The 26,700-nt window shown below is 41.6% G+C and overlaps 1 protein-coding gene across 7 annotated transcripts in view; it reads left to right on the top strand.

Annotated features, from left to right (window-relative positions):
- PKHD1 (PKHD1 ciliary IPT domain containing fibrocystin/polyductin) overlaps positions 1-26,700 on the top strand; it is a 431,302-nt gene that overhangs the window by 73,957 nt on the left and 330,645 nt on the right. For all 7 annotated transcript variants that reach the window (XM_043907708.1, XM_043907713.1, XM_043907712.1 and 4 more), the window contains exons 34-35: positions 1,426-1,645; positions 8,801-8,951. In XM_043907708.1, coding sequence (XP_043763643.1) covers positions 1,426-1,645; positions 8,801-8,951 — 371 coding nt within the window. The remainder of the gene's footprint in view (positions 1-1,425; positions 1,646-8,800; positions 8,952-26,700) is intronic.

Below are 26,700 nucleotides of genomic sequence, written 5' to 3'. Positions count from 1 at the left end.
TCAAAAGGAAGTAAAAGTCAACCACCTTCTGTCTAGTGGTTGTTTCTGAGAATGAGGAGGAAGTGGTAGACTTGGCCAGGAGCACGTAGATTGGCAAGCATTGTGACGGTGTCAGACTTTATGTTGGCTGATCCTGTGGTACATTCACATGAGTTTTTTTTTTTTACTTGGATGATTCATATTTTACAAAAGCATGATTTATATCCTTCTGTATGTGTTATGTATATCTAATACAGATTTTAAAAAATTAATTAATGCATTTTATTGGAGAATAATTACAATATTGTGGTGTTTTTTTCCATACATGGACATGTGTTATTTATTACTGGGGATATAGTTGCTTTGGGCTTCCCTGGTAGCTCAGCTGGTAAAAAATCTGCCTGTAACGCAGGAGACTCCACTTCGATTCCCAGGTCGGGAAGATCCTCTGGAGAAGAGACAGGCTACCCACTCCAGTATTCATGGGCTTCCCTGGTGGTTCAGATGGTAAAGAATCCACTTGCAATGCAGAAGACCTGGGTTCAATCCCGGGTAGGGAAGATCCCCTGGAAGAGGGCATGGCAACCCACTCCAGTGTTCTTGCCTGCAGAATCCACATGGATAGAGGAGCCTGGTGGGCTACAGTCCCTGGGGTCACAACGAGTCAGACACGACTGAGCAGCTAAGCACAGCACAGCACACAGTTGCGTTACCACGTTGTGTGAGTTTCTGCCGTATAATAACATAAATCAGCTAGGCCTGTTAGGTCGCTTCAGTCATGTCTGACTTTTTGCAATCCTATGGACGTAGCCCACCAGGCTCCTCTGTCCATAGGATTTTCCAGGCAAGAATGCTGGAGTGGGTTGCCATTTCCTACTCCAGGGGATCTTCTTGACTCAGGGATCGAACCCGCATCTCTTATGTCTCCTGTGTTGGCAGGTGGGTTCTTTACTCCTAGTGCCACCTGGGAATCAGCTATGTGTATATGTATATCCCTTCCCTCTTGAACCTCTGTCCCACTGCCCCCCCTTCCCATCCCATCTATCTAGGTAATCACAGGGCACAGACTGAGCTCCCTGTGTTATGCAGCAGGTTCCTCCTAGCTGTCTGTTTTACACGTGGTAGTGTATATATGTCAATCCTAATCTCTCAGCTCCACCCACCCTCCCCTCCCCCAGCCTTATGTCCACGTGTCCATTATGTCCATTCTCTACGTCTGTGTCTCTATTCCTGCCCTGCTAATAGGTTCATCTGTATCATTTTTCAAGATTCCACATATGCATTAATATATGATGTTTGTTTCTCTGATTTTTAAGAAGAGTAAATGAGTAAGTTTATTTTCCTATTGGTCAAAGTGCAGCACATGGGCTTGGTTGATGAAACAATGTGAGACCTTCAGTTCTTCCTGTGGTTATCACCTAAACCAACAGTGACTATTTCCTGCAGTGTCCTTAGCTTCCCTGTGTGACCTGAGGCCTGAGGAGGAGGACTGCGAGACCTCCAGCTGCAGCTATGTGCACTGTGATTTGATCATCACTGTGGGGACAGAGAGCCCGCCGGAATCATGGCCTTACTTCTACATCTGTGAAGAAAGTTCCCGATGCCTCTTGGCACAAGATCATTGGACAGAGTCTATCCTTCCATCGTTCTCAGGCCTCTTCATCAGGTAACTCAGTCCTTTCCCTCCCTGACCTTGCATACAAATGCGTGGTCAGTGGATTGATGGAATCATCAGGAACTCCATGTTGGTGGACTTGGCCCTGGGGCCAGTGCTGTTGTCGGAGGGACTGTTCCATTGTGGATTCCAGCCAGCCTGCATATCAAAGCGTCTGCTGTCTTTTCAAGTGTTCAAGAGAACATCTGAAAAATCTGCCCAGTAAACAGCCCGCTTTGTTCTTGCTTAGGTTTTAATATTTATCTTCCGATCCGAAGCAACATCTGGTGAATGCCAATGGGGAAAAAGATTAGACATTATGAAAAACAGAAGGCTCTTTTCCCCTCTCCTTTTTCTTTTCTTTCCAAACAGATTCACAAGTATGAGAAAAAGTCATAGAGAAATCCAGCAGATTGTACAATGTTTATTCAAAAGAAGTGGGGGTGCACAGGCAGGACTGTAGATCTCGGATTTAGAAGTTATAAGCTTATAAGGATTTTTTTTGAACTTAAAAAACAAATACCACAACTTTCCAGGTAAAAACCACCTTTTCTAAACAAATTTTTTAAAAAGTGTGGCCATGTCAGTTGCTCTAGATGGACTTCATTTTCACAGGCAGCTCCTGTTTTATGAAGTGTGATGTTTTAGTGCTGAACATGGCCCAGTGTCCTTCTTTATTTCTTATCAAGAGTGGTTAAATCCAATTATTTAATGAAGGCCTATTTCCTCGTTAAAAAATAAAACTAAGACCGACTACCCAGAGGAAAAGCAAGAACCAGCCTTTTTCACAGCAGTTGGACTTTCTGATGTCCTGGGACAGTCCATGTTTAGAGTGAATTTGCCACCAGGAGTTTGGATTTAGTGAGAGGAAGAAAGGGCCTCCTTGAGGTTGTTATCTGGAATAGCAGGGAAAAGCTTGCTTAGGGCTTATAGGAAATGGGGCTACAGGTGGTGCTCAGGGGAGACTGGATCTCAGCATGCTGACGCTGGGCACCAACAAGTGTATGTCAGCTGGTCCTGGCTCCCCGGAATTCGACAACTTTATTTCAGTCCCTAAGCTATTCTTTGGAGTTCTTCTCTTCTCTCTAGGAGGTGGCTGAGGGCAACTGAGCCCTGTGTTCATTCACTCAGTCATGTCCGACTCTTTGAAATCCCATGGACTGAGGTCCTCCAGGCTCCTCTGTCCATGGGATTCCCAGGCAAGGATACTGGAGTGGGTTGCTATTTTCTTCTCCAGGGGATCTTCCTGACCCAGGGGGTCAAACCCGTGTCTCCTACACTGGCAGACAGGTTCTTTACCACTGAGCCTCAGACCCTACTAAAAACTATGCCCTTATCTATGACTATCATTTGCAGTATACACTAATAACCTTATAATTCTTCATACTCTAATTCAGCAACTTCACTTTCAGGATTTTAAGAAAGCAGTTAGAAATATGTAATATTTATGAAAAACTATAGTCTTTGAAGTTTTAGGTATAACAACAACAACAAAAGGCTGAAATGAAGTAAGTGTTTATACTAAGAAACCTTGAAAAATCATGATGGATAATATTTAACCAAACAGAGAAATGCTTACAATATATTAAGGAGTGAAATGTGCAGGTTATGAAATATTGCATCAATGTAATCCTGACAGCGTTCATAGTACCTGTGTCTGTAGGCACATATGACAAGTATTTGGGAAAAAAACTAGAAGGAAGTATTCCAAAACACTGAGGGTGCCTATCCCTATGGGGCTGGAGGACTGATCATATTTGCTTTCATCATTGAGTTTTTATGTAATTTTTTCAGTGAATATGTACTAATTTCTTAATCAGAAAACACATTATAAATTATAGAAGGGGAGTTAGGAAAATCATGTGCTAAGAGGCTTACCTCGATCCTCTTAAGATTCTGCTTGTGAACCCAGGGAACTATTTTCTAGGATCTTTACAAGGGATCCATTTCATCAAATGGTTACTCCTCCGCCAGCCACTACCACTATAAATTTGATGTCATTTGGCAAAGGCAGATATTCATATCTGTGGCAAAAATATGCCCAATTTGTCCATCTACCCATCCATCCATCCAATATTTATCAAATGTTTACTATGTTCTAGTTACTATATCAGAAGCTGGTGATTCAATGGTGAATAGGATGCAAAGTGCCTACCTTTAAGGGTCAGGAGGGGACTAGACAATAAACAAGGTGGTCATGTGTTGTGATAAGGGCTATAGAGTGATAGAAAACAGTAAAGGCTAATTTTAAAATTATTTTTATAATTGAAGTGTATTTGATTCACAATATTGTGTTACTTTCAGGTAGACAGCAAAGTGATTCAAATATACATAATATATTCTTTTCAGATTCTTTTCTCTTTTAGATTATTATAAGATATTGAGTAGAGTTTCCTGTGCTATACAGGAGGTCCTTGTTGGTCATCTATTTTGTATATAGTTGTGTGTATATGTTAATCCTAAACTCCTGATTTGTCTCTCCATACCCACATATAAGAAATATGATTATGATATTTGTCTTTTGGCTTACTTCACTTAGTATGATAATTTCTGGGTCCATCTAAATTGTTGCAAATGGCATTATTTTATTATTTTTTATGGCCAAGTAATATTCCATTGTATATATGTACCACATCTTCTTTATCCACTCATTTGTTGATAGATGTTGAGTTTGCTTCCATGTCTTGGGTATTGTAAATAGTGCTTCAATGAACAATGGAGAGTGTGTATCTTTTAGAATTACGTTTTTTTCCAGATATATGCTCAGGTATGGGATCCCTGGCTTGGCTCAGAGGAGACTTCTCTGAAGAGGTGTCTTTTAAGCTGAGCTAAAGAGAAGTGTCATTATGGAGAGTCAGACAGTGGGTGAAGCAAGTACAAATGACCCATCAAGTTTCATGAACTGTTAGAGGTCAGAAGGGCAGGAATAGGGTAGGAAGAAAGTAAAGTGGCTCAAGATGAGCTTGGGGAGACATGAAGACCTTAAAGGCCATAGTAAGGAGTTTGGATTATATTCTAAGAACAGACTAAGTATCTTTCTAAAATCACACTGTCAAGCCTCGGTGGTATCAGGGCTAGAACCCAAGGCTTCTGACTAATGGTGTACTTAGCATGATGTTGTGTTGTCAGCCTCAGCAGCAAGAGGCTTGGCTGGGCTGTGTGGGTCCAGGAGATGAGACGGAAGAACCAATTTCAGGCTAAGTGAGGGAGACAGAATGACAGCGTGTGTTTTTATTGCCTCCCCCAGCGAGCGAGTACAAGATTACCTGCTTACATTTGGGTCTGATCAGACCAACTGAAAGAGAAATAGGTCAGGACTCAGGAAACTTAGATTCTAGAACTCTCTACCACCATGTGAACCAAATATCCTTTCCACATTCTGTCAAAATAAATATTTGTGTGCATGTGTATATGTATGCCCACTATGTAATCTACCTGTGTATTTCTCTACATATGCATATGTCCATATTTAAATCTAGCCAGTTGCATTCCTTAATTCATAGGATGATTGTGGAAGAAAACATGGCATAGTAATTATTAAGAAACTTTGAAATTTTGCAAATGTTAGTCTATTGTTGATATCCTGGTGTCTCTGCTCATCTTGGTGATGGCTTTTTAATGAAAAATATTCTAGTCAGATAATCAGAAAGGAAAAGAGAAAAGAAATAATGAGCTAAAAGTTGTGAAAAAGTCTAAGGAGCAGAAAGGGGTTTTAACTCTTTTAGAGCAAGAATAACATGATATTTTTCACTTTATTCTTTTATTGGGAAGCACATGCAGGCACACAGAATGGGAAGCAGCCTGGAGACCCAGGATGATGGGAGACAGAGTCAGGGGTGCTGTGGTGGGCAGGCGTATGCCCGACTTCACAGAGGTAGGGAGGAGGTGGGCCCTTCCACACCATGATCACTGGTCTTTCCCAGGAAGATCAGTGGCCCCAATATGACATCTGCTTCTTCTGTCATGTGTCTGAGACTGTGGGGAGCAGGCTGTCTCCTTCTGGAATGGCCTGGAAAGCCACAGTGATCCTTGCTGCAACATCAACAGATACCAGCAGGACCTTCTACTGGGGGACCAGCTATTGGAGGACTTGCTGAAGGAACAGGCTTTGTTTAGTTGGTCTAGGACTCTGTCAGCCGGAGTGAGCTTCCGATGGCAGGTGATACATATCATGCTTCTGGAGTCACTAGTGAAATGGAACAATCCACTGTGAACTGGAGGGCATTGCTACAGGCAGGTGGAAGGAGGGCAGGGTGACTTACCCTATATTACTCTGACATTTGCTGCTGAAGAAACTAGAAAGGGTAGACGAAGGCTCATTAGGAGGTGGAAGCACATGACCAAGAAAGGTTGTAAAGGAAGTTGGTTGCTTCTTCTCTTAGTATCTGAGATCATCCTATAGTGAGTGCAAAAAACCTGCTCATATGAGTGAAGATCCACAGCTGGAAATGAACATGAGAGAGAAGCACAGAACAGGGAGAGGTGACAGCAAATATTCTTTCCCTCACCTAAAAAGCAAAACAAGGGGAATTCTGGAGATGTAGAGAGCTAGGCTTGTGTTATTCCTGACAAAATTCCAGAATGAATTATTAATCAGACGGTTTGTGAGCCTTCAGAAATGGAAGTAACAATCTAGGAACCGATTTGCAAGGAACACGGTGGTGGGGGAAACCAAGTTTGTTTTCTTTCTGGTGACATTATAAGAGATTTACAATGGCAGTGGTGAAACTACTATTCTATTAAACTATTCTACCCACTCCTTTACTCCTACCTCCAGTAGCAAAAGAAAGGTCTCGCTACAAAACCCGAAGTGCCCTGGCAGGAACATAGAGTTGCTCTGAAGTCAGGTGTTTCACTCGGAAGGTGAATTTTGCATTCTACTTCCTCATATTTCCATAGGTATCTAAACATTACATCATATTTTAATTTAGAAGTTAAATTGCTTTTCTTTTCTTTACTGAATCTTTGAGTGTAACCAACACTCCAGGAGCAAATGCTGTGGCTTTGTATACCCCCTGGATGATGGCTCAGCTAAATGGATGTGTAGCTACGTTACAGGCTCAGATTCCAAATGTATCTGAGCATTGGGTCCACATCAGTGAGATGGCCTGGAACAACAATGAGTGTAAATCCCCACATTGACATTTCAACAATAATACCACCAACATCCCTACCACCCAAAACTAACAAGGGCTGACTTTATCAACCACTTCCAAGTGCCAGATTCTGTACAGATATGTTTGTTGGCTTCATTTTGCTCCATCCCCCAATACCTTATTTTATTTAAATATATTCAACTTTAATTGGAGGGTAATTACTTTACAATATTGTGTTGGTTTCTGCCCCAATACCTCTTGAGAACATGTTCTTTATGATTAGTAATTTCATTTTATAAACGTGCTTTATAAACTAAAGCTTAGAGAGTCATGTTTTCACAATGTCAGATGGATGGTAGATTTAGAGATTTGAATCTAGCTGGTCAGCTTCCAAGCCTCACCTCTGCATGTTAATGCTCCTCAGAAAATTGTAGTGGCTCTGAGACTTCAAGTTCACTGTCGTCTTAATTTAAGCTTGAAAGTGAAAGTGTAAGTTAGTCACTTAGTTGTGTCTGACTTTGCGACCCCGTGGACTGTAGCCTGCCAGACACCTCTGTCCATGGAATTCTCCAGGCAAGAGTACTGGAGTGGGTTGCCATTTCCTTCTCCAATTTAAGCTTGGGAGGCTACAAAACGAATACAGTATTAAGTGCCATGGTGGGGAGGGCTTAGGTAAGGGGAGACCACAACCTCAAAGGTCAGCCAAACTGGGCTGCACAATGTTAAAATATTGACACTGTACAGTAGGTCCAGAAGATAGTGGGTATGGGAGTCAGGTTTTGGGTGGATATGGAGTTGAGAATATTCTAGTCTGAAGACGAGGAGATTAAGTAGGTGTAATAGTTATCCTGCTCATTACTTCTAACAAAGTGTGGAGAAACCATTTCTGACATTGATTTGGAAAAAATCTAGTTCGACATGATAGTTTCTCAAGCAGTGACCTTTTGCCCTTTTCATCACCAATCCTGGTCTTCCCATGGGATTGGCCATCTTGGCCGTGATGCTCCATATCAAAACTCGGGAGTACTGCTCTAGGAGTTGGGACCCCTGGAGCCTCAGCTTGGAGCTGTCATACTTTCCATGTTTGACTTTATGCAAATCCTCAGGTCTCTTTGGGTTACACTTTTTTTACGCCTCTACCTACTTTACTGGCTGAAATGAGATCATACATATGAAATTGTTAAGAAGTGTAAAATATCATGCATTATTATAACTAATCATCTAGGAGCTAGTTGCAACAATGCCTAAAGCCAGGATTATTCTTGAGCAAATATCACACCTGTTGGGGGCCATACCCTGCAAACTCCATGCTCTCGTTTCCTCTGGACAACATATTTTTAGATTTTCTGTAATGCTACACTGCTGTTTTTCATTTTGAATCCACTCTGGTTTCTCTCCTTAAAGCAAGAGGACTTTTAAAGTGAGTGGCTGGTAGTATAACTGGCACATATATCGAATCTCCTTAGTCTGGGCTGTTAAGTAAGTTTAATTAATTTACTAAGTTAATGTTCCACTGCTAGCAACAGAGACTCATTGCCATCAGCTGGGGAGAGGGAATTGAAAGCCTAAATGAGCTCATTTTTTCACAGTTGGAATTAGGGACCAGTTAGCCAGTTGTGTGGGTTTTCCAATTTCTCCATCTGCCCTGGGGGGATTCAGCAATTCACTCCCCAAACAGAGTGTAAGAACAGGAAGAGGAAGGGGTAAAGAAAAAAAAAATTTTTTTCCCCAACATTTGCTTCCATTTTTGGAACTGGAAGTATTGTCTGTGTATTGCTTATTCAGTTGGGCTTGGAGAAGCTTTTGCTAAATGTTCCTGATAGATCTGGAAAAGAGAAAGGCCTCAGTGAAAGATATTTACCATGTGCATTTTCATTGCAGGGTGTGCAGATAAAGGGAAAACAAATAAACAATAAAATAATGGAAACAAAATTACAGAAATTTGCAAAATTTGACAAATGGTGGCCTGTAGTTGCCACAAGCTAATGGCTTGCAATGATTAATAAGAGTAAAAATAATTGCATTTCATTAAGATTGATGACACCCCATTTAACCTCCCCTCTCGTTTCAGCCCTAAAGTGGAAAGAGATGAAGTTCTCATCTATAATAGCTCCTGTACCATTACCATGGAAACTGAGGCAAAGATGGAGTGTGAGACGCCTAATCAGCCAATTACCGCCAAGATTACTGAGATACGGAAAAGCCGGGGCCAGAACACTCAGGTATAATCAAATCTTTTTTACAGACTGATTCAAACGGCTCAAATTAAATTTGTAATATTGTGTACATTAAAAAAACAATTTAGCCCAAATGGCAGCGATATATAATATTAAATGCTCTCAAACTTTGAGGAGCTGGTCTAATGCACAGCATCTGAATTCATAGTTAGCTATGGTTAATCATATATTTTCTCAAAAATAAATGAGTGCTGCCTGGACTCTTTTAAAGCAAATTCTGAGCAGATAATCTCAGCATTTTGTCCTGCTTTCCATGAGCATGTTTGAAAGAAGCTCTCTGTGGTTTATTTCTCCATGAAATAAATGGCCTACAATTTAACCAGGCCCTTCTGGAAGGTTTCCAAATCACTCAGCCATCTTCATTTTGTGGGATGACAGTGTCTGCTGGCCTGTCCCATTCACGTGTGTGTCGTGCAGAGCAGAATGGAAACTTCCATTTCTGAGAGGATGACATGGAAATTAGGACCGAAGAGGGAGAAGGTCTGCAGGGTCATCTGGTCCAGCCTCCCTCCTTCATCTATCTGTTTTACATCATCTTAGCCACCCCTCCAAGGGGCTCTTGTAAGAAGGTGTTCTTAAAAGTCCCCAGTGAGAAATTCCACAGCCTCCCAGGGAATTTTTGAAAATTGAAATCAGAGGCAAAGTGCTCTTTGGAGATATATCAGATAATCTTTTACGACTCTCCAGGCTGCTCATGGTACACAGATAAAAAAATAATATTTATTGAGCACCTACTCCCTTAGGTGTCTTTCTCTTTATGAAAGCGATCCTCAGATCTTCCTCTTTTGTCTCTTTTATTGAGACAAACCTTTACTGAGTGCCTATTAAGTGCCACACAGGGTCGTAGATCTTGTAAATGTTGCTCAGATGAAGGCTTTGCAATCCCAAACTGTACTTCCTGGGTTCGTGAGGCATGGTTTTCTCTAATTTCCAGACTGGTACTGAAAACACATGCTACGATAAGTGACGTGATTTTTCTGTTCCCTGTCTGCCTTCCCACATCCCCCTCACCCAGCCCCCCAGGATCTCCCTGTCCATCCTACCTCTTCCCAGGCTTCTCATGCCCCTTTCCTGAACCTTCAGGTGGTTCTACAGGGCTGTCCCTTCTTCCTTCATTGTGTTTGCCCACTGCCCTGCTCCCCCCCAATGCACCTCTTCCTTTCAATGCTTCAGTGCATCAACAGCTTTAATTCTTCATCTGCAACACTATGGTCCCCTAATAACAGCCTCCTCTTCATGCCAGTGCCCCTTCTCAGCAGTTGGCTGGCAGTGATGTCTCAAAGGTTTACAGTAGTGAGTGAGGCTGCTGAATTAGTCTTGAAACGTAGAAAGAGAACTGTGGGCTGAAGACTAGCTCTGGGACACTGAGCAATCCTTAAGACTTTCTGGGCCTCTGTTTCTGCCTTGGGAAATAAGCTGGGTTGTTGGTCTGCTCATCTAAACAAATGCGGTGACAGAGAGGAAGAGGCAGGTAGCACAGGAGTGAGGAGTAGGCTTTGAGCTGGACTGCTGGGGCTGGAACACATCCCTTGCTCCCTGGGGGACTTCTGGCAACTTAGTCCCTCTGTGAGTCAGTTTTCTCATCTGTAAAGTGGGGATAATAATGGTACCTGCCTGATAGGGTTGATGTGAGGATTCTAGCCTGCGAGCTGCTGTGAATTCATCTTACATTCAGTGTTGGCTGTTCTTGGCTATGCTGTTTGCTAGTTTCAGTGCAAGAAAATGAAACAGGATCATTTCTCTTAAGTGTTCACTGCTTTGACCAGATCATTTCACTTAGATTTCTTTGAATTTTCTATCATCTCAAAGACTGAATTTTTTTTTGAGGATTAGATGTCTGTCATCTTTAAATATTTATCTTCCTCCCTCCCTCTTTGATACCGTAAATTTGTTTTCAGTGTCGATGAGTCTGTTTCTGTTTTATAAATAAGGTCATTGTATCATTTTAGATTCCACATGTAAATGATATCATAAAATATTTGGCTTTCCTGTCTGACTAACTTCACTTAGTACAATCATCTCTAGGTCCATCCATGTTGCTGTGAATGACATTATTTCATTCCTTTTTATGGTTAATATTCCATTGTGTGTGTGTATACACCACATTTTCTTTATTTGTTCATCTGTTGATGGACATTCAGGTTGCTTCCATGTCTTGGCTATTATAAATAGTTCTGGTATGAACATTGGGCTGCATGTATCTTTTTGAATTAGAGTTTTCATTTTTTCTGGATTTATCTGGAGTGGGATTGCTGGATCATGTGGCAATTCAATTTCTAGTTTTTTAAGGAACTTCCATACTGTTATCCATAGTGACTACACCAATTTATCAATACATTCTCACTAACAGTGTAGGAGAGTTCTCTTTTCTATCTACCCTCGCCAGTGTTTATTATTTATAGATTTTTTGACGATGGCCATTCTGACCAGTGTGAGGTAACACCTCACTGTACTTTTGATTTACATTCCTCTAATAATTGGTGACGTTGAGCATCCTTCTCATTTCCCTTTTCCTACTCCGCTTGAATATTTTGCTGAAATGCTACTTCCTGAATGAAGTCGATCCTTCCCACCCGATTTAAAGTTACAACCCCGTGATGCCTACTCCATGTGTCGTACTGGCAATTTTCCTTAGTCTGTTCCTTTTTTTTTCCATAGACCTTGTCACCTGCTAACATATTATGTATGGTAATATGTTATTATTATATAAAATAAACAAATAAATTATGTTTATTTATTGTTTAGTGTCTGACTTTTCTTGCTAGAATATGATCTCCAAGGAGGCAGAGAGTTTGTCTCCTTTGTTCACTGGTTTGTCCCAAGTATCTAGAACAAAGCCTGAATCAAGTGTACAAGTGGACAATATATAAATAAAAATAAAAACAGTTAAAAGAAACCTTCTCATATGTTCCTTCTCTAATTGCATCCCCTGAAGATTCTATCTGAAAGAAGACACACACACACACCCAGGTATAGATATACCCATTTGCACACAAAGGTGTTATTGTATCATTAATATTGTTCTTCAACTTGTATTTTTAAAAAACCTATTGACAGTCTAGGATATCAGCTCCTGAAAAGAGCCACTTTATTTTGTTGCTTCTGTTTCCCAAAGGTTAGAATGATGTCTAATACACAGCAGATCCTCTTAAGGTTTATTGAATGGATGAATGGATTTATAAATGAATGAATGCGTCATGGTCATCTTTCCATTTTAGCATCGGTACATTTTTCTCTTCTTCAGAAAATATTGTATTGCTATGGTACATCAAAACAAGAGAAAAGATTTTAGGAAAAAAAACATCTAAAAGGTTGCTGCAAAACTCAATAAGCTGCCATAAAACAACCAGCAGTTTGAAGAATTCCTGAAGGATAAAGAGTGGGTTGCATTGGATGGGTAGAGAAATCACAGCAGAATAAACATGATGCAAAGTCAGTTTAGAGAAAACTGATAGAAAGAGTCCACTATACTTTTCAATGGAGCTCCCAGAGAAATTCCAAACTTGAGAGTCTGGCAGGGCAGGTATCAGAGTGACTAATGAAAGAATTGCTCGGGAGAACTGCTAGGGCCTTTCCCCCCACTTTTCCCTCTCTCTTTTTCTCTGTCCCCATGGTGGCTCTGTGGCTCTCAAGATGAAGTCTTAAGAGTGATTCACAAAGCAAAAAAGGGATTATTTTCTTGGGGACAGGAGATGGGTATGGTCCTTTGTGGGTATCAGTGTCTTTTTTAAACTCGGCCCAACCCAAGGTGACTCCAGGACAGACTCAGGGAGAGAAGGAAGAATGGGGCGGGGAAAGCAGCATTCTTCTCATTTCTGCCTTTGAGGAATCCCTTTACTATCCCTCCGCTCATCCAGATGTTTCACCCAGCAATTTCCGTTGTGCTCACTTGAAGAGGTTTCTGTGAACATCTGATCTGCTGCATCAGTGGAAAAAGAAGTCAGAAACAGTGCTGTTAAAGTTATCTGGCAGGTAATTTTAAATAGAGAATCCTATACCCTATAAAATACTATTTGGAATAGAAGCAAAATAAAGACATATACGCTATACAAAATTTAGAAAGTTTATCACCCTTGTGCACTCTCTGAAAAATGACATGCTCTGGCAAACCATAAAATGAATCCAAGAAGATGGAATGAGAAACAAGAAACTAATGAACAAAGAGCCTGAAAATAGCAAAACCAGAGAAAAACGGTTGAAAATATGACTGTGAAGCTTAATATAGTTAAGAATGGACTCTTAACCAAACAGAGGAAGGGACCTCCTGTGTCAAGGAGATAAAATAAAAGGAGGACAAAAAACAGAGGCATAAGCACCCTTCTTGATAAAGTGAGGAGATTTTTGTAACACAAGCACAACATTATGTCAAGATTGAAAGTATATGGGAAATGTGGATGAATTCCTGGGGAACAGGAATGTAAAAATTAAGTTCCTGCAAAGGGACATTTAGATAAAAAAAACAGGGCAGTTTGCCCCACTGGACCCTAGAAGAGCTTTGGATTTAGATAAATTTAGGTACCAGGAAGGGGCTTCCTGAGTAACTCAGCTTGTAAAGAATCTGCCTGCAATACAGGAAACCCCAGTTCATTTCCTGGGTCAGGAAGATGCCTTGGAGAAGGGATAGGCTACCCACTCCAGTATTCTTGGGCTTCCCTGGTGGCTCAGATGATAAAGAATCTGCCTGCAATGTGGGAGACGGGTTCGATCCCTGGATTAGGAAGATTTCCTGGAGGAGGGCATGGCAACCCATTCCAGTATTCTTCCCTGGAGAATCCCATCGACAGAGGAGCCTGGCAGGCTATAGTCCATGGGGTGGCAACGAGTCGGACACAACTGAGTGACTAAGCGTGTGCACATGTGCACATGCGCGCAAACACACACACACACAGAGGTATCAGGAAATGGACATGAGGCTGGAGGGGTTGTTTGAAATCTCTATAAAGAGTAGCTAGAGCCCAGGACATTACTGCTGGCAGACCCAGTCAGACATCTCCTTACCACTTCTTCCTCCAGGAAGCAGAGACATAATTGATGGACATACTGAATTAGTGAGATATTAATTAGGTGCTTGATGTCCAGTTCCAAATAGGAAAAGGAGTATGTCAAGGCTGTATATTGTCACCCTGCTTATTTAACTTATATGCAGAGTACATCATGAGAAATGTATGAAGCACAAGCTGGAATCAAGATTTCTGGGAGAAATATCAATAACCTCAGATATGCACATGACACCACCCTTACGGCAGAAAGTGAAGAAGAACTAAAGAGCCTTTTGATGAAAGTGAAAGAAGAGAGTGAAAAAGTTGGCTTAAAGCTCAACATTCAAAAAACTAGGATCATGGCATCCAGTCCCTTCATTTCATGGTGAATAGTTGGGGAAACAGTGGAAACAGTGGCTGACTTTATTTTTTTGGGCTCCAAAATCACTGCAGATGGTGACTGCAGCCATGATTACTAGATTAAAAGATGCTTACTCCTTGGAAGGAAAGTTATGACCAATCTTGACAGCATATTAAAAAGCAGAGACATTACTTTGCCAACAAAATTCCATCTAGCCAAGGCTATGGTTTTTCCAGTAGTCATGTATGGATGTGAGAGTTGGACTCTAAAGAAAGCTGAGCACTGAAGAATTGATGCTTTTGAACTGTGGTGTTGGAGAAGACTCTTGAGAGTCCCTTGGACTGCAAGGAGATCCAACTAGTCCATCCTAAAGGAGATCAGTCCTGAGTGTTCATTGGAAGGACTGATGCTTCAGCTGAAACTCCAATACTTTGGCCACCTGATGTGAAGAGCTGACTCACTGGAAAAGACCCTGATGCTGGGAAAGATTGAAGGCAGGAGGAGAAGGTGACGACAGAGGATGAGATGGTTGGATGGCATCACCGACTCAGTGGACGTGAGTTTGAGTAAACTCCGGGAGTTGGTGACGGACAGGGAGGCCTGGCGTGCTGTGGTCCATGGGGTTGCAAAGAGTCAGATACAGCTAAGCGACTGAACTGTCCAGCACAGGGGAGGAGGGGATGGAGAATACAATGGAAATCTGGAAGGTTTCCAGGTTGGAAGATTGTTTAGTCTTAAACAGAGGTCAATCTCCCCCAACCCCCCACAAAATTCTTTTTTTTTTTTTTTTTGCCCCCAGCTCCAGTATTCTGGTAATTCAAATTCTATTCTTTCCAGAAGGGAGACTGGAAGATACTTGTTTTTGGAGCTAAAGACCCATGGATTTGGACACTTGGAAGCCTTATGACGTCCCACTTACACAGATCGTCCACTTTAAGTTTTAGTGCATTGCTCTTAAATGTGAACAGACAGACTTCTGGTTTTGGCCACAAGAGAGTGATGTTTTAGACTTACCCACCTGCTGGGTTTCCCTGGTGGCTCAGTCGGTAAAGAATCTGCCTGTAATGTGGGAGACCTGGGTTCTGTCCCTGGGTTGGGAAGATCCCCTGGGAAAGGGAGCAGCTCCCACTCCAGATTCTGGCCTGGAGAATTACATGGACTGTAGTCCATGGGGTCGCAAACAGTCGGACACGACTAAGATACTTTTACTTTCACTTCACTTACCTGCTGTACATGACTGTAAAACTAGTTAGAATATATTTCAGGCTTTGGATAATAGACACAAGGCTGTGATCCTTGAGAGAAGGGAAACACACAAGGAAAGCAATCAGCTTTCTGTCTGGGGACACTATTCTAGACACAGCATAGGGAGAGAGACCTCAAGCAGAGAGAGACGGCATCCCTGGGAGGCCATCGGAAGCTAGAACTCAGGGCGCTTTTGTAGGTAGGACGCATGGAAATGGAAGTGGAGGTGAGAGGGAGAGAAAAATATTTAATGAGATAATGGCCAAATTTTTCCCAAATTTGATAAAATACAACCCCACAGATCCAAAAATCTTGAAAGTGAAAGTCGCTCAGTTGTGTCTGACTCTTTGCAACCCTGTGGACTATACAGTCCATGGAATTCTCCAGGCCAGAATACTGGAGCGGGTGGCCTTTCCCTTTTGCAGGGAATATTCCCAACCCAGGGATCTAACCCTGGTCTCCCCCATTGCAGGTGGATTCTTTATCAGCTGAGCCACGAGGGAAGCCCAAAAATACTGGAGTGAGTAGCCTATCCCTTTTCCAGTGGATCTTCCTGACCCAGGAATAGAACCAGGGTCTGCTACATTGCGGGCGTATTCTTTACCAACTGAGCTATGAGGAAAGCCAAAAAGCGTAATGAATCCAAATCAGAAGAAACATTAAGAGATCCATTACTGGATTTTTCAATAATGTTAAGATGTTAACGTTATAATGTTAAGATGTCAGTTTTAAGTTAATATTTAGAATCAATGCAATTCCAATAAAACAACCCAACTTTTTATTTTGGTAGCATTTTCCAAGCTCATTAAAAATTTCTATGGAAATGTGATGAATAGCCAAATATACCTTTGAAAAGAAGAACAAACTTTGATGACTTACTCTGCTTGATTTCAAGTCTACTGTAAAGCTATGGTAATCAATCAGAGTTGTAGGCAAGATCTCATCTGAAAGCAGTGTCCTATTGCTAAAAGTATGTTTTATTTTTTTTTTATTTTTTTTATTTTTTTTATTTTTTCCCCTGGCGATCGCTTGGTAATAATTTTCCCCAAGACGGAAACCCTAGCATGCTCGTCGACCTGTGTACCAAGCAATCGCCGCCTGCCTATTCCAGGCTCCTGTGGGTCCCCGCTCCTTCTAGTCCCTCCCAGGGGGGTGATCAGGCCCCCTCTTCCACCCTGCCGGGTGGGTTCCTCCTCACCTGAGCGCTCAGTTCCCCTGCTGCCGTCCACTACCTGCTGACGTGAAAGGTCCGGGCGTTGAGAAGCAGAATCCTTCCAGAGGGGCGAGGCGCCTTCCCCCCTCTAGGAGATTCAAGCTACAAAGCCTCGGGGTGGCCTCAAATGAGACCTGTCTCCTCAAAGTGAGGAGTTTCCTGGCCAATGTACCAAATGTTATAGCCACGCTTTCCAGGAAACAAACTCACTCAGAAGGACAATGCAGATAGTGGAGTGCAGTTTATTACACCGGCGGGCCCAAGGCCGAGTCTCCTCTTAGCCAAGGACCAAAAGTATGTTTTAAAACTTTCACTGCAGTGTCGTGGAAACCAGGGAAGGGGAGAGACTGAATGAAGGGGTGATGAGATGCTTCAAAAGATAATGTAAGATTAGAAGGTACTTAGTGATACTTGAGGCTGCAGGATAGTATCGATGGGGAGGAAAACCAGATTTTGTGGGGATAAGGAGTAAGTGGGTGGTGAGTAAACACAGCAGCTGGTGCAGATCACAAGTACGAAGAGAAAGGACAGATGAAGATTGAGGGTGGGCAGCCAGCCCCTTCCTCATGCCAATACTCAGTACCTCAATATCATTGGCACTAAGGATGGTTTCTTTTCTTTCTTTTTTTTCTGGTATTTTAATGTACTTTATGTATAATGTCATTTTAAAAAGTTAGTTTTCATTGGAGCATCGTTGCTTTACAATGTAGTGTTAGTTTCCACTGTACAGCAAAATGAATCAGCCTTGTGTATACATGTAGACCCTCCCCTTTGGGCCTCCTTGGGAACATACTGTATGCACAGAGAGTTCTACTTAAGGCACTGTGGTGACCTGAAAGGGATGGTTTCTTATGTTCAAGGCACTTTGATTCAAGCCGGGATCTTTAAGGATGTTACTTGATTTGACTAGACAGAATCTCTGCAGGTCTCTCAGCCTATTCATTCTTCTGTGTGTGTGTGTGTGTGTGTGTGTGTGTGTGCACTCAGTCGCTTGGTTGGGTTCATTCTTCCAGTGACTACAAAATTAATTTCATGTGCTCCTGATGTTAGCTGGTTGAGTCACTGCCAATTATTTTAGAAATATTTATATTTTAAAATTCTCTTCAATGCCTGGATTGCTGTTAAAAAAAAGTAAGGCCCCACTGCTTAATTTGACCCCTACTTTCTGTTTAAGGACATTCTCCTAGAAAATTGATGCAATACAGTGATGTGACAAATTTTACATTTTTAAAAATAATGTGTGTACCTAATTAGAGGCTAATTTGAAAAACTACTTTCTATTCCCTAATTGATTTTGTTTCATCTGTTACTGAAACCCCATAGCACTTTCCCACTTCTGTCTCCTTTCTTTTCCCCTCCTTTTGGTCACATTTCCTTTCCTTTTCTTTTTTTCCCCCTTTTCTCCCTTCCCTTCTATTACTTTCCCTTCTCTTCTCTTCCATCCCATAACTCCCCCTCACTTTCTTCCCATCTCCTCTTTTATTTTTTTCTCCCACTTCTTCCTTTCTTCCCTTTAAATCATCTCTTTTATTCACTGTTTATCATCAGGGCTGTATGCCTTTTCAGGAGATGCTTTTGGAAGTAGGGTTGAGTTGGTTGTTAGGCTTAAGGGCCTAATAATTAAGTGCTAGTCACCTCCCAAGATGAATGGGTGTTTAACTGATTTTCCAGAGTTCCTTTTTTTTACCCTGCGTACAAAACAATCTGTTTTCCTTAAAGATATAAAATCACATAAAATTTTAATAATCCCATCACTTAGAAAGACATGAACACCGTGGCCAGGAAAATTTTTTAAATAAGAATATTTTAAAATATAAAATATTTTTATAATCCACATTTCATCTTAAATATTTTGTAAAATTTTGATATTAAATAATGTTACAGTTTTTCAGGGGCTGCATAGTATTCCATCATTTGGATGTTCTATATTTATTTTTTGAGAATATTTCTTCTTTTTAAAAAATTAATTTATTTATTATAATTGGAGGATAATTACTTTACAATAATGTGGTGGTTTTTGCAATACATTGACATGAATCAGTCACAAGTATCCCCCTGTCCCGAACCCCCCTCCCATCTCCCTCCCCATTCCAACTCTCTGGGTTGTCCCAATGCACTGGCTTTGAATGCCCTGTTTCATGTATTGAACTTGGACTGGTCATCTATTTCACATGTGGTAATATACATGTTTCAATGCTATTCTCTCAACTCATTCCACCCTCACCTTCTCCCAGAGAGTCTAAAAGTCTATTCTTTACATCTGTGTCTCTTTTGCGTCTTGCATATAGGGTCATCATTACCATGTTTCTAAATTCCATATATATGCTTTAATGTACTGTATTGGTGTTTTTCTTTCTGACTTACTTCAGTCTGTACATACTTCACTCCAGTTTCACCCACCTCACTAGAACTGATTCAAATGCATTCTTTTTAATAGCTGATTATGATTCCATTGTGTATATGTACCACAACTTTCTTATCTGCCGATGGACATCTAGGTTGCTTCCATGTCCTAGCTATTGTGAACAGTGCTGTGATGAACGTTGGGGTACATGTGTCTTTTTCAATTCTGGTTTCCTTGGTGTGTATTCCCAGCAGTGGGATTGCTGGGTCATATGGCAGTTCTATTTCTAGTTTTTTAAGGAATCTCCACACTGTTCTCTATAGTGGCTGTACTAGTTTGCATTCCCACCAACCGTGTAAGAGGGTTCCCTTTTCTCTGCACCCTCTCCAGCATTTATTGTTTGTAGACTTTTTGATAGCAGCCATCCTGACTGGCATGTAATGGTACCTCATTGTGGTTTTGATTTGCTTTTCTCTGATAATGAGTGACATTGAGCATCTTTTCTTGTGTTTGTTAGCCATCTGTATGTCTTCTTTGGAGAAATGTCTCTTTAGTTCTTTGGCCTATTTTTTGATTGGGTCATTTATTTTTCTGGTATTGAGCTGCATGAGCTGCTTGTATATTTTGAGATTAATTCCTTGTCAGTTGCTTGGTTTGCTATTATTTTCTCTCGTTCTGAAGGCTGTCTTTTCACCTTGCTTATAGTTTCCTTCATTGTGCAAAAGCTTTTGTTTAATTAGGTCTCATTTGTTTATTTTTGCTTTTATTTCCATTACTCTGGGAGGTGGGTCATAGAGGATCTTGCTGTGATTTATGTCAGAGATTGTTTTGCCTATGTTTTCCTCTAGGAGTTTTATAATTTCTGGACTTATATATAGGTCTTTAATCCATTTTGAGTTTATTTTTGTGTAAGGTGTTAGAAAGTGTTTTAGTTTCATTCTTTTAAGTTGTTCCTTTTAACTAAGAATGTACTGTAGTTCTGCAGTTAGTCCCCTTCGTGGTAGCCTCCTCCACTTTCCAGTTCTCATTTGTTTTGAGCCCAGGAGGGCTTTGCACCATTTTGAAGGGTGATGGGCCACCTCACTTGTCTAGCTTGTGGGTAGAAACATTTTATGTCTAGGGCTTGACTCTCCAGACCTCTCTTTTCCTTTGCCTTGATGATTTGTGAAGTTTGCTCAGCGTTCAAATGTTCTTTCGATGAATTTGTACGGGAGAAAGTGGTCTCCCCATCCTATTCCTCCGCCATCTTAGCTCGTCCCCCCTGCCTTGATGATTAAATGGCCAGGGCATGGGGCCAACTTATAGAGGAAAGCTGTTCCATCCTGGAAACTTGCCAACATCTATAATGGATTTTGGGTTGTACCCATGAGAATTTGGGGCTGTTTGTTACTGCAAGTAATCTAGCCAGTCCTAGCTATAGACTAATGACTGCATCATTAACCTTTAGCCTGGTGACTGATTCACTGCATTCCACATGGTGCCTTTAGTTCTTGTCTGTGAGTCCACGTAGAATAATGTCCTGATTTATGTTCTCAGTGGCAGGGATGACAAGAAACTCTGATATGGGACCATTAGGCAGAGGTTACAGCCTGCTGGGAGTTAGGGTAAAGCCAGCCTCTTTCCAGACCCTGTTTCCTCACTTTCCTCCCCATTCATTGGTTATGTGCTTCCATTCCCACCTTTATGTCCTGAAGATTTTCTGTGGAATTTTCTGTGCTGATAAATTAGTCATCATGTTTTGCAGTGTTGTAAGCTGCAGAAGTGTGGGAGGATATGTGGCTTTTTTTCCAATAACTCTACCTGTGCTGAATCTTGTCTATTTCCTCCTGAGAGTCACTCTGGAACATTATGTATGAAGGAGATTTGTTCCAGTGGAGCAGATCTTTATATCTGTAGTCTATAATTCATATCCATAACTCTGTGGAATCCACGTGTAGGTATTTTTCCACACACTCATGTGCTTTCATTTCTTTCTTGTAATTTTACTTAAAAATCTTATTATGAAGATTTCAATTACAAGGGAAGAAGAGCATGACTCAAATGGACTTAAATCATAAAGCAACTCACAGAATGGCTCATGGGACAGGAAAACTCATTCAGGAGTCATAGGTGTGGGCTGATCCAACAGTTCTGTGCTCACTAATGAAATGGCTCTTGCCATGTCTCTGTTCTGCCTACTGTGGGGCCAGATTCAACCTACAACTGCCTTCTCTGTAGCCAAAAGGTGGTTGCCAATAGTATTCAGGGCTACTTGCTTCCCTGTCTACACTGCATGTGAATAAAAGAGTCTTTTGTGGGCATGGTTTCAGAAGGAGGAAGTTTCCTTTCCAGAAGCCCTCAGCAAATGTCTCTTCATGACTCGTTGCTTGAAACTGAGTTACTTGACCTTACTGCCCTATGCTTAGGTGGTACATTTTGCTGACTATTTTTGGCCAATTACTGTGGGCCATGGAAGAGAGTCAGTGCCATCCCTAACACCTGGGTGAAATATGACAACAGTGATGGCTGGAAGGAAAGATCTAGAGCTATTGACGAAGGGAAACTGGAGAATGACACTGGAGGGTCAGCCAACAATTGACCGCAGTGGCTTTGCTTTTCTTTCTATGGCTCTAAATGAAGCCCTCTTCCTCTGATTCTCCTCACTGATCTTTTGTGATAAATTCAGGCATTGCTGTTGCGTGGAATTTTGACGGAGTTGAGAACAAGGCACCGATAAGGGATCTGGCTAAGTGAAAAGGAAAAGAGCGTTTGGTAAACCTCCCTTTAAATTCCATAGAGTGTTTGCTTTTGACAAACAAACAAGCAAATGAGAAAGCATCATGACCACATAAAACACACATACCTCCAGTAGCCTGCAGGACCTCAAAACCTGTAACGTGTTTCTTTTGTGATGTGCATCTTCCTGATTCAAAATGACAGGAGTTGTTTATATGATGTACCAGCTCCCGACGGGGATGGCTCATCATTCAGTTCTAACCTTCTTCTAATAATAAGGAAACAAGCAATCTAGGGAAAGAAATGATCTGTTTGAGTGTTTGTTTCTCATAATGGGTCTTCCCAAACACTTGGCAATTGTTAATTAATCCTCCCAGTGCCCCTGTGTAATGAATACCTATATATACAAGTGGTGGGGTAGACATAGTCAACTGACCAAGGCCCCTCCATGAATTAATGTCAAAAACAAGGACCTGTATTGTTAGGCTCACAGCTCCAGTACCAGTCACCTTAAAGAAGTGCCAATTAACTTCTTTTCCTTCCCAGAGGGGAAAAGTATGCATGGCCAAGCAGAAGCATATATATTTTGTTCTATTTCTGCTTGGAACCAGTGAGTATGCATTCGAAGGACATCATATGATGACTTTACTAAGACACTGAACAAAAGCAGAAATGTGGCCAGCAGAGAGGGCAAGGTACTCCTGCACTGGGATAATGAGATTATCATCCTCATTCCTTCTCAAATATTATTTACTGACCACTCTCAGGATGCCAGCCATTGTATTAGTCCCAGTATAGGAATGTCACATGGTCCCTTTGAGAGATGACAGAAGACTCTGAAACTATGAAGGACTTGGATAAAATAGTTTGGTCACCTTCCAAAGGGTTGGATTAATTCTACAGATGAATAAGATGCAACCCCTACCTTGTGGAACATCCTCTTCAATAGGGGTGATATAAAAGCCCAATAACTATGCTATAAACAAAAATGTAATAAATGTGATAATAAAGGCATTTGTATTTTACTGTGGAAAATTGGTGAGGGCCAAGAAATCTTCTGGGTGGAAAAATCATCACCTAGAAATCCCTGGAGGGTGTGTCATTTTTATCTGGGCCCAAATTTATGAGGATTTGAAGGATAAGGGGAGAAGAGAAAAGGTTTACTAGTGAAGAGATGACTTTTACAGAATCCCAGGGGTGGGAAGACATGGTTATTATATAAGTAATTGTATTTGGCTGGAGTGTAAAGTTTGAAAGGACGTAATGGGGAAGAGAGTCCCTGGGAACAAAGGTTTAGAAATATAAGCTGTTCTGAGTGTCAAACTAAGGAGTGTGGATTTAATCCATGTGGAAATGTAGGATTGTTCAACACTTTGTAAATTTTATAGCTGCCACTTTATCTCATGAAATATCGCTTAGAGCTCATATTGGGCTGAGAACTGCTGGCTGAAGTGTGGCCCGATGTCAGGTTAGTCCTGACACTTGTAGTTCCTGTTGTCCTGCAGCTGAAGTGCAAGTGTTCATGGGGCAGTGCTGAGGCATGAGCCTGGGAAATGAGGCAGCAGGAAGCAGCAGCTGAGAGAGGGTTGAGGATGGGGGTCCTGAAGGCAATATGGAGAGATGCCCCCATGTCTCGCTGAGGTACAGGAGAGCACAAGTGATTCTCTTTGGTGTTCTGGATTCCTGTGAGTTACAGAGAACAGCCTGGGACCAGTGCTTGGCCTGAGAATAGATGACCTTGGTCCTAACTCCCGGCTTGGGTATCACCTACCTGTGTGGTTCTGGGCAGGTCCTTGGGAAAACCAGTTTCCTCATCTGTAATGAGCAATGGGACCAAGTCAGCATTTTCTAGTGTGAGTTCTCTGAACAATTAGTAACAAAGAATAACCCATTAGAAAAAAAGAGTCTGGTTGAATACGTTTGGGAAATGCTGCAGGCTCACTTATATGCTCGGAATCATGAAGTCCAGCGATATGTTAAAGGGAGGCAGTTTCACTCTGTCGAACTTACTTTTCCCCGGACTTTTCTGCTTACGAGAATCTGACTTATTTCTTCCTTCCATGCGATACCCCTTGGCTACCTGTGGAACATCTGGGGAAATTCTGGAGTAGATCGTTTTAAGGAAAGGTCTGTCTTCACATTCTCTGATCCTGTGTTAACTGGGAAGGTTTCTTCTCAGTTTCAGATTTTACAAATCTAAAGGAAGTCTTCTCCTCCAGTCTGATTGAGGGAATTCCTACCTGTAATATAGGATTGACCATCACTCCCCAATCAACTTTCAGAATTGAGGCAAGAAGTTTTTTAAAAGTGTTTTTAAAAATGCTTTGAGATCCTTGAGAAAGGAGATCCCTGGTGGATTTGTCATATGACTTCATTAGAAACCTTGTATGCTAAGGAGCCTTTGACATTCACCTTCTAGTTTGGAATCATCATATTTCTAATGTTATTCTATTAACCAGGAAAGAGCTGAGGGATTATTTTTTTCTTCTTCTTCTCTCTCTCTCTTTTTTTTTTTTTTGCATCTGTATATAATGTAATTTAACCTAGCAAAAAAGACACTGATTGTCTGTCCCACAGGACTTAATTAACTCTCAGCTTCACGGTGAGCCACAGAAATAATAAGAAAAGGAAAAGTTCGGGTGTTCCATACCTGTCCACTTCTACCTCTGGTGCATAATGAGATGTCAGGAGAGGTGACACTGATGAGATGTGTAAAACATGCTGATTGCAGGAGGCGGCCAGCTGCCTGCTCTGCTCCTGGGAGCCCTGGCCAGGCTGGAGGAACTGTGGACCCAGAGAGCACTCCTTTTCTTCAGATGACAATTTCCAGCATCCTTCCCACCCACCACCCTGCCATCTGAGTGGTGCTTTTGTTAACCTTTAGCTCTGCCTTCTGCACCCTGGTCGGATGTTATGACAATTGTCATGGGGCAGATGTTATGTTTATTACGCTGCCTGTAGCAAATCCGGATGAGCAGTGCAGGGTTCTACCAGCCAGCCCTCAGGGGAGCCCATTAAGAAATTGCAGGGCTAATAAAAATCATGCTGGATGAAATTGCAATCCTCTGGTGCCACTCTCGGATGGGTTGAAACTGATTTTAAATTTTCATGGGGGCAGCGACTGAAGGTTTGAACTGGGTCCCTTGTCCCAGTAGCCCTCAAAGTTGCACCTTCCTAACTCAGACTAGAAAAGCGCAGGGATAGGACACGCTTGCCTCTCTCTTTGTGTGAGGTTTCTGTACATTTTAGATAGGAATTCATGAATGTCTCTTGCATGCTAGCAATGGGAGAGGCTCTGGAAAAAAGCCTCACTCTGCTGAGTGGCAGGAAATCTGGCCACAGTTCAGGTCCTCTAGCTTCATACTGGTTGAAGTCTTCAGCCTCCAGGCCTGATGTGGGTGGTGCCTTGAAAATGCAAGGGAAACAATTTTCAGTTCCTCATCTCGGTTTAAAAGTGTTCTAAAACTTCCCTGTCCTAGTAGCTTCACGAAAAGGAGATTCTGTAGTTTTCTTGGAGAGCCATTCCAGTGCAGCAATTCATCTTCATCTTGTATCCAATCCAGTCCAGGGGTCACGGTTTCAGAAAGGAGTTCTTCGTTCCTTTGTGGAATCTGTTTTGCTTGTGGGCTTCCCTGGTGGCTGAGACCGTAAAGAATCTGCCTGCAATGCAGGAGACCCACCTTCAGTCCCTGGTCAGGAAGATCTGAAGAAGGAAATGACTACCAACTCCATTATTCTTGCCTGGAGAATTCCATGGACAGAGGAGCCTGGTGGGCTACAGTCCATAGAATGGCAAAGAGTTGGACTCGGCTGAGCAACTAACACTTTCACTTTCTTCTGCTTTTAAGAATTCACCATTTCATCTGGATATATAAATTGTTTTTAAATGTTAAAATGAAACAGTCAAGTTTATAATTGCTGTTTGGGGGAAGACTGAAGAAAATGGAAGGAAAACCATAATAAGGAATTTCAGTAGTAGGTATGATACCATCTAGGGTGATACATTCTGTGTTTTCCTGAAAGAAGCACAACTGAGGAAGGAGGTAACATAGACTGAATACTGACTTCTTGTCAGGGACTGAGTGAAGTCCTTTATTTGAACTACCCTTTCAATCCTCAGAACAGAGCTGTGACATGGTTACTATTATTATCTCCAATTTTGTTTGTTTGGCTATGCCGTGGGCATGCAGGATCTTAGTTTCCTGACCAGGGATTGAATCCATTCCCCCTGCGTTAAGAACAAAGGGTCTTATCCAGTGAAACACCAGGGAAGTCCCTACCAGCTCCAATTTACAGATTCATAAAGGCTCAGAGAGGTTCTGTAGTTTGTTTCAGGACCCACAGCAGGTAAGTGGCAGAGCAGAGACTCAAGAACAGAAGAATTCCAGAACCTGTACTATTACTAAAATAATAATTTTAATAATAATGGAATAGTCATTTAGCAATATTACTAAATTAATAATTTTTTTGAAAATAATTTCAAGAAATAAGCAAGGAAAGCTGTTCTCTTTTATAAGTAATTCTCAAAAAAATGTGAAGTTACAGTATAAATTTGTGGAAGAGGATCTCTGGGTTGTGGAGAAAGTACGAGTATATGAAAATGTACCTCTCAAGCTTCAACCTTGGCTGGGAGCATGGGTCTACTTCTGCCTCCTCACGCACTACAGCGCCTTCAACCCCGGCCTTCTTGGGGGCATTACCTTACCACTAGTGTTCTAGATCCTTCTAGTGAGATTTTTCTGCTTCCTTTACCCTCCTCCTCTGACAGTGATTTCATTGGACATGCTCTTATGTGGACTTCTGTTTGTTTATGCTGGTGGGGGCTTGATATTTATATTTTATAACTACTATAGAAATAAAGGTTTATTGAATGAATA

The sequence above is a fragment of the Cervus elaphus genome, chromosome 7 (genome assembly GCF_910594005.1).
Source record: "Cervus elaphus chromosome 7, mCerEla1.1, whole genome shotgun sequence".
In the NCBI taxonomy this organism is placed as follows: Eukaryota; Metazoa; Chordata; class Mammalia; order Artiodactyla; family Cervidae; genus Cervus; species Cervus elaphus.
The sequence above is the reverse complement of the archived record's forward strand: the minus strand, read 5'-3'. Positions and strand labels throughout refer to the sequence as shown.